This window comes from Centroberyx affinis, unplaced genomic scaffold (genome assembly GCF_046629955.1).
Source record: "Centroberyx affinis isolate AG114_WGS23_722 - 3 ecotype Tasmania unplaced genomic scaffold, CSIRO-AGI_Caff_v1 ptg000743l_1, whole genome shotgun sequence".
Lineage (NCBI taxonomy): Eukaryota > Metazoa > Chordata > Actinopteri > Beryciformes > Berycidae > Centroberyx > Centroberyx affinis.
The window spans coordinates 675709-684799 of NW_027279356.1; the positions used below are offsets into that span (position 1 = coordinate 675709).

Below are 9091 nucleotides of genomic sequence, written 5' to 3' on the forward strand. Positions count from 1 at the left end.
CATTAAGTGTTTCACTTCACGTGTTTCCTAAAAAAAAAAAAAAAACTTGTGTAAAACTTGTGTAAAACTTTTGTACAGGAAACACGTGTTTCCTGTACAAACCCAGCAAGCAATAGACGTCATTTCAACGTCTCGGCTAGATATAGCCCCTATTTAGTCCGGCTATGTGTAACCCACTTCTAGCCAAAATGATCTTGAAATTGGTTAGATTTAGTTTTTGCCAACGCAGCTTGCGAGATGTATGATATTCCATCATGTAAGCAAAGTCAGCAGTGATTACAAGGTGTTTAGATTCATTTCTTTGACATGGTCTATGCGTAGCCACGATTTAGCTCCCAATTGGCCGGCTATTTGTAGCCCACTTTTAGCCCAAACTGTTTAATTGTAGTTTTTTCCTACGGAGCTTGTGAGGTGGATAATATCCCATCATGTTTGCAATGTCAATAATAAATACAAGGTGTTAGTATCATTTCATTGACATGGTCTATGTGTAGCCACGATCTAGCTCTGAATTGGACCGGCTACTGTAGTCTGCTTTTAGCCCATCCGGCGAAATCGAGGCAATCAATTGCAGTCATTTCAACGGCTTGGCTATCAACGGCTATGTGTAACCCACTTCTAGCCCTTATAGTGTTAAAATTGGTTAAATGTAGTTTTCGCCCACGCAGCTTGTGAGGTGCATGGCATCGGATAATGTTAGCAAGTCAACTATGAAAACAAACTGAGATTAGTATCATTTCATTGAAATGGTCTGTGTGTAGCCCCGATTTAGCTCTGAATTGGACTGGCTACTGTATAGCCTGCTTAAGCCCATCCGGCGAAGTTAGCATTAACCTTTGAATTAGAATTATTTTTTGCTGTCACACATTCATACACCATTCTCCGTATTTGACTTTCTTTCATTTTACAAGTAAATACAAAATGCAATTACGATTCTCAACCGCTAGAGGGCAGCTGCACTGCTTGAGAGACATGACGACTGACAACGCGAGACTTGACAGTTGGGTGGCGTAATGCTTCGCCCGGTTGAAGAAGCAGTCAGAGGCAGAGCAGAACTGAGCAGTTCACGCCACGTTTACGGCTTATTTGGTTTATCTTGTAAGTCGCTGTGTTTTTGTCTTGTCATGTGTTCATTATGTATCTACATTATTTGTTATCATGCAGGAACCGTGCCATTTTTAGCGGTTAGCAGTGTAGAGTAAGCCATAGTGTGGTTAGCTTAACATGCTACACATGTGCTGGCACAATATTCATACACATTTCACAGCAGCAGACGATGTGTGTTCAAGTTGCATCTGTTTGTGTATTTCCTAAAACTAGTGCAGTGCCCGTTCAAAACGTGCCTGTTAGTGTTAGCATTCGCCTTAGCGGTTAGCCGCCAGTTGTTGTTGTTTAAAATATTCCTGTATGTCATTTTTGTAATAAATTCTTTTTATATTTATCTTGTTTGTTGTTGTTTGTTGGATGGATTGACATTTATTATCAGAACATGTTATATTTGAGTAAAAATAATCCTTTTGCCATTATTTTGTTGTCTATTAGACTTATATATGTAGTTGTTAAATAGCTGTCTAATTGATGGCTATATACTTGGGCTATGGTTGGACGTCTACTAAACTTTCACTGACAGCCCATATTTAACCGTGCTTTAGCCTAGACGTCAGGTCTACGTATAGACGCCCATTAGACGTCTTTTAAACGAGAGATTGGCTTGTTATTTTGTCTATCAGACGTATATATGTAGTCGTTCAATAGCTGTCTAATTGATGGCTAGGCTATACTTGGGCTATGGTTAGACGTCTACTAAACTTTCACTGACAGCCCAAATGTAGCCGTGTTTTAGCCTAGACGTCAGGTCTACGTATAGACGCCTATTAGACGTCTTTTAAACGCAAAATTGCTTGCTGGGAAACTTGTGTGAATCCAAGAAATTGATAAATTGCTCAGTATTTGATATTTTAATGTTATATATGCTGTAATTGCTGATTTCTAGATGAAATTGATTGCCATAGGAAGGAAGACAGTCAGAAATTTGCCAGATCATCTCATAATAACAGGACCGATGTAGCTCTTAGACCAAATCACATTGGTGAAAACAGAAACTGCCCCAACCCTAAATCAGATACCTTCTAAAAACACTGTGGGAGAATTGCCAGACAAGAGATCTTGTTGAGCCAGTTTTGTGGCCATTCAAGATGCTGCTGCATGATTAGCTGATCAGTGTGGGGTGAATTGACCCACTTTCAGGACAAGCTGAGCAACCAGTTGTGATGCAACTTTGAAAAAGTATCAACAACTAGTCTACAGTTGTCATTTTGGATACATTGCTACAGTGGGACAAAAACTCCAACAGAATTCAGACTGCAGCACACTGTTTGATCTGCAGGTTGCAGGAAATGACAGCACACTATTATGAAACACCCACAAAGAAGGAAGCTCCATGTTTTTAACAAAATGTCTTATTGCAAAGGATGTTTAATGTATTAATGTAGTTGCTAAAATCAATTGAGCATGGAGTTTTTAGATTATTTATTTCCATTGAAAATATAGTATGTAGCATGAGGGAAAGCTGTAAACAACAGCTGTCCCGTCCTTGTGATAAAACTGCCCCAAACTGACAACACCACCTTTCATACAGCTGAGGTCTTGTCAGGCTTAACAACTGTGGACAAGACAGCATTCCAGTTCAAAATATAGGATGAATGGCAGATTTACATAGTGGAAACTTATTTGCCACAGAAAAAGCTAAGAGGGTCAGCTGGCCACAGGAGGGAAAGTAAGTTATACAAAGTGATGGGCACACAAATATGCAAACCAGAAAGCACACACTAAACAATAAAGCCAATAGCAGCAGCACAAACCAATACTACAATCATTCTCAGTGTTGGTTGTTAGTCCACATACCTCCAAACTGCAGTGGTGCAGCCACCTGGGAGATTAGGAGTGCTCTGTTGCCAACTGGATGTTGTGCGAATCCTAGGGCTTTTATAGGGGAAGTGGTTGCCAACAGGAAGATCCACCTTAACCTGGAGCTGATTGGACACTCAGTCTCCAGCAGACATTATTACACTGCCAGTCACAACACAAGTGTATTAACCCAGTTTGACTTGCCAAACTGTTTTGGTGTATTGGAACTTGTCAAGGCACACAACCAGATTTTTTGTTGAGCATCAACTTTGCTTTTTTTTTTTTCAATTTTTCAGGTGATCAGTGTTCTAGAAATCAGTTGAGAACTTTGATTTTCATGTTGATCTTTTAAAACTGCGTGTGATGGTCCAATGAATGGCTGAATCTGTTAAAAATATTGGTTTAAACCATCCCAAATAAATGTAAAACATTGCACTGAAATGTGCTTTCTATACTGATTGTTAAAAGTTGACTGGCATATTATCTGTTGCTGGACAGCACCTTTGGTTGTAAAGGGGGATTACTGCTCAATTGAATAATCTGCATACATCATCTCTAAATCAACATCTTGAATAACTCGCTCCCAAAGCTGGGAACCACAGAATCGAGTAGTGATGCCATATAGATATTTCCAACAGTGGAGCATTTACACTGATAGACATTTTATATTGTCCAAATGAAGTTTACAGGTTTATCATGGTGTTGCTAGTGGCTCTGACACTAAAAATGTAGCCTACCCTCATCCTCAGAAAATCACCTGGGAGGTTGTCAGTCACCTTTTTCAATTTTCCATTCTCTGCTCTATAAATCAGTACAAAATCATAGACCAGGTGTCAAGACTAGGACTGACATTGTCTGAACATTGAAATTCAGTGGTAAATGCCAATTGATTTAAAGAAATCTTTCTCTGTGCATCCAGTATTACTCTGTGAAAAAGTATCAACCATTAGAGGATAAATTAATTTTCATTTGTTACAGGGCTTTGTCTACATTGATGTTGTAAGCCTACTGTATCCAGGAAAATGCTTACATTTCTATTTTGATCTCAGAACAAAATGACTGTAATATTCCTATAATGTGTTGGTATTCAATGGGGAGTTTAAAGTGACCTTATTGTATTTTATGGTATTTATATTATTTCCAAAGGTATTCCTATGATATTCCTATAGGGACTTATTGCTGTGATGTTTATATAGTGTCCTTCTGTAATGTGATTTGTATAGATCCTTTGGAAAATATGAAATTCCTCTAGACCTGAAAAGTAGCTTGCAAAGCTGTTTACATTTTACCGGGATTCAAGATGCATGCCTTATCGACTGGTGCATGGCCACACACACACAAACACACGCACACGCGCGCGCACAGTTTGACACACTGACCTAATAGTGCATGCTCTTGGGGAAGAGTGGGGCATGAAACGACAAAATAACAACACACTGGTGCAGGTGAGCCTCCGTAAAGTCATTGCTTGTCTTTTAGAAAAAATCTCAACATGCCGCTGTGAAAATAGACCCATCTCTCACTTTAAATGGCTCATTACTGCGCGTATCATGAGGGTGTGAGATGCTGGCGAGCCTATCCATGTTTTCCTTCACTCACGTGTACGGCTGTGAGGCGGTGCGCGTCAAGCCGGAGCTAAAGCCGAGAGGAGAGCTTATTATTATGGGAGTTGCTCCTGCTGCCCTATATCAGCGACAGACAGCGTTTCGCCAGTCATCTGCAGCGATGGCTCGACCTGCGCGGTGTCTTCTTCTCCGCCGGCGGTGTGCAAACTGAAGGGGAATTAATGCTGTTTTCAAACCATTCAAGTAAGCAAGTATAGTTTTTCATGGACGTTTTTATCTGTATGAAAGATGACACGATATGTTTTTCACTTGTTAATTCACTGTAATGTGAAGATCATCTGAGAATGGACAATAGGCAGGTTAATGGTGGAGTGGTGTTGTGTTGAGACCGGTTGTGCAGGTATGCTCACACGGCCTCCAGATTCCTGTTTATCTGTTTTCTTTACCCAGCTCCACAGGTGATATGACAGAGGCTATTGCAAACTAAAGAATGGATAATGTAGCTGAAGTACTGGCTGTGCACAAAATCTTTTTGCTCTTACATCAACATTTTGAGTGTTTGCTGAGAAACTCATTGTCTGCTTTGTTTCAGAATGAAACGAGGAAGGATAAGCATCAAATCAAAGTGCCAGACATTCTCCAGCCATGAGGAGCGGGCCAAGAGACGCAAGAGCGGGGCTTCTGGTTTCACCCCGATTCCCGGCCACCCAGGTGGGTCGCTGGAGGACTGGGGCAACCTGCCGCACCACGTGGTCCTGCAGATCTTCCAGCACTTGTCCCTAGTGGACCGGGCCAGGGCCTCATCTGTGTGCCGGCGCTGGAACGACGTCTTTCACATCCCTGACCTGTGGCGGAGGTTCGAGTTTGAGCTCAATCAGCCGGCCACGTCTTACTTGCGCTCCACTCACCCTGACCTCATTCAGCAGATCATCAAGAAGCACGCCCAGCACCTGCAGTACGTCAGCTTCAAGGTAAAAGGGTGCCAGCCGTCCCTCTCTCTCTCTCTCTCTCTTTCTCTCTCTCTGTCTCTCTCTCTCTCTCACCCCTCGACCGACCCGTCCCGAGCCTCTAAGATGCAAAGCCCGCCCACAGTAGAGCTGTCGTGAAAACAATGTGTGACCTCCTTAATTCAGACCATCTGCTGCAGAAGTGATCATGACGTATCAGTTATCTTGGCATTAGTGGGTTTAACACATCAAGGCTGCGAGTGTCTCTGTGATGATTCTTACACCTCCTTCTTTCCATTCCTTTTTTTTTTTTCTCTCGCACTAAAATGGTAAACCATTGCTGGTAAATCAGGTGGACAGCTGCACAGAGTCTGCAGAGGCGGCTTGTGACATTCTCTCCCAGCTGGTGAACTGCACCATTAAGACCTTGGGGCTGATCTCAACAGCACGGCCCAGCTTCATGGACGTGTCTCAGGTAAGAGGGAATTACAGACAGCCTGTGCTCCATACGCACATCTGAACGCTTTCATCCTGTTCGTGATATGCATGAAAGGGTCGGATTAGTCACTGTATGTCACATGTATGTCATTTGAAAGTCATCCTGAAGATTGTAATTACATATAGCTCCAGCACCAGGCTAATGCCCTCTCTCTCCTCCATTCCCCATAGCAGGTTGTCATACCATGTTTTCAGTTTAGAAAAAGCATGCCTTATTTTGCACTTTGCAAGTATATGATCTGTTCTGATAAAAATAAAAACAATAAGACACATGATCTGCTCTGGTAACATTAGAATGCTTCTACTTGCGGTGAAACAACAGCGTTTCCCATATGCATAAGATAAGGATTCCAGGTTTAATCATTGCGTGTCTTTCCCCCCTCAGTCCCACTTTGCGTCGGCACTGACAGTGGTGTTCGTCAACTCCAAGTCCCTGTCCTCCATCAAGATTGACGACACGCCAGTGGACGACCCGTCCCTGAAGGTGCTGGTGGCCAACAACAGCGACACCCTGAAGCTGCTGAAGATGAGCAGCTGTCCCCACGTCTCCCCAGCAGGTTACTGTGCTTCATTGCTACTGTACAGTTCATACACATGAAATAGGTTTTCAACACTGCACAGAATATCGACAGTGAGCTAACTGTTGATTATTTACGTACGTTTTTAAAGAGGACCTTTTCACATGTGGTTTGGTCTGACCTTCTTTAAAAGGGAGCATTCTTCTGATGTGTCCCTCCTCTCCACAGGTATCCTGTGTGTGGCAGACCAGTGCCACGGACTCAGGGAGCTGGCGTTGAACTACCATCTGCTGAGTGATGAGCTCCTGCTTGCCCTCTCCTCTGAAAAGCACGTCCACCTGGAGCACCTGCGCATAGACGTGGTGAGCGAGAACCCCGGCCAGACGCACTTCCACTCCATCAAGAGGAACAGCTGGGAGGCCTTGGTCCGGCATTCGCCCAAGGTCAACATCGTCATGTACTTCTTCCTCTATGAGGAGGAGTTCGAGCCCTTCTTCCGCGAGGAGACCCCCGTCACCCACCTGTACTTCGGCCGGGCGGTCAGCAAAGCGATGCTGGGCCGCATCGGGCTGAACTGTCCCCGGCTGGTGGAGCTGGTGGTGTGCGCCAACGGCCTGGAGCCGCTGGACGAGGAGCTGATCCGCATAGCCGAACGCTGCAAGAGCTTGACGGCCATTGGGCTTGGCGAGTGCGAAGTGACCTGTAGCGGCTTTGTGGAGTTTGTGAAGATGTGCGGGGGTCGGCTGACTCAGCTGTCAATCATGGAAGAGGTGTTGATCCCGGACAGCAGCTACAACGTGGAGCAGATCCACAGCGAGGTGTCCAAGCACCTGGGCCGCATGTGGTTCCCTGATATGATGCCCACCTGGTAGACTGGCATGGAGTGAGAGCGGAGGGAGAGCTGAAGGCTGTTAGGGATGAACCTGCTTTCTATGGACAATTATGAGAATTCCAAGAAAGAAACTGTGACAGTGTGTGTCCACAAGTCCACAATTTACAGACTTCTGTTTAACTGGCTTAAAAGCTTCTTTTTGGACAATAAATAGGGGAAAGCCAGATTCTATATTGTCAACATTTTTGACCAACATGTTAGAAGGGGGGGTCATTTCCAAAGCTGTGTCATTTGTCGTATTTCTCCCTGCTGTGAATTTGTTGTATGACTCATAATGTTCTGTGAGCTAATGATTTCTGTCAGGTTATCTTGTTTAATGTATGAGCATCAGCTTTCTTCCTATGCATATAGGTGCATATTGTGATGTGACATGCTGGTGAAGTGGCTATTTTCAGTCTGATGGAACAGAGTTTGTGCGATGTCACCTTTACACGGTCACCATTTTTAACCTGATCTATCAACTCACAGTCACTGCAGCTTCTTATTTAAAGGATCTGTGTAGCTGCTTTTCATCAGTCACACTACTCACTTAACTTCTCCCACAGTGAATCCAGCCCCCCTCTATCATCAATCTGTAATGTTCAGTGCATTCCAGGAGTTATTTTGTGGTTAAGTGTTGCAGTTTACCTTTTTGTTGTACCCACTTTACCCCAATCTGCCTCGTATATTTCTACTTCAGTTAGTGATTTTTTCCTACGTTTCCCAGAATGCATTTCGACAACCCCCAGAGAACTCGCCTGGACTTGTTTCAACCAGACGTTGGTTTTACTTTAAGTGGAAAGAGCAATAACGATAAACACTCAAAACACAACATGTCTTGTGGCTGCAATGCATTCTGGTCTATTGAGGCTATTGTTGGTGGAGAAATTGATCTCTCTGCCTCTTCTGATTTTTCCCTGTTTGATTGTTGAATGTAGGTGCAAAATGGTGAGTCTAGAAAGAAGTCTGACACCAAAACCTGACGTTTAGCGTTGATGTTTTAGACATTGTTCTCCTATTTAACTCCATTGTAGCTGCACTGGAAATATCTCCACTTGACGTCATGTTGTCAACAAAATGGGCCCAGGAATGCAAGGTACATCACCATAACTGTTTTTGACAGTGTTAAAGTGTTTAGGGTGGATTTTTAAAGTTATGCTGTTGCAGGTTGTTATCAGGCACCAGTCCAGAGTTCTGGTCCAGATTCATGCTCAAGCCTTTTTTTTATTTTTTACTTTTGTCACACGTGTTCATCTTGGGGTATTGCTGGCACAAATAGCAAAATAATCAAAATAACGGTTTCCAAACACTAAAGGTCTTTCTGTTACTCTATTTAAAATGGGGGCCTTACTGTTAAATATCTGATATTTAGGTTATGCTACTATTCTTTTATCACATGGAACAGTTGGGTTTTGTGCAAAAGAGTTACGGAATATTTTAAGTAGGCCCAGAGTATCCAATGCCACGTTGTGCCACATGATACATTGAAAATGATTGTAAAGGTTTGCCTTGTATTTGTTAATTTGTCAAAAATGAAACCAACCGTAGCACATAATGTTTACATACCTTTCATAATGTGCAACAGTGCTAGGCTGTAGCTCAATGCAAGGGTCTGGCTCAATGTAATAACTACTATTTGTTTTGCTCATGTTGTATTTAGTTCTCAATAAAAATTATGTTCAAAGTCAATTTTGCATTTTTCTTAACATTCATAATACAATCAAGCATGTTCTTAGTGGGCTGTTTGAGGGGATTTCAACACTGTCAATCTATTTTGAATGACTT

The 9091-nt window shown here is 42.8% G+C and overlaps 1 protein-coding gene across 1 annotated transcript; it reads left to right on the forward strand.

The window, feature by feature from the left end:
* Positions 1-5065: 5065 nt before the first annotated feature.
* On the forward strand, positions 5066-7473 carry LOC139644479 (F-box/LRR-repeat protein 3-like). The gene is made up of 4 exons (XM_071519849.1): positions 5066-5443; positions 5772-5894; positions 6303-6474; positions 6664-7473. The coding sequence occupies exons 1-4, from the start codon at positions 5066-5068 to the stop codon at positions 7305-7307; spliced, it is 1317 nt and encodes a 438-aa protein (XP_071375950.1). The 3' UTR covers positions 7308-7473.
* Positions 7474-9091: the final 1618 nt, after the last annotated feature.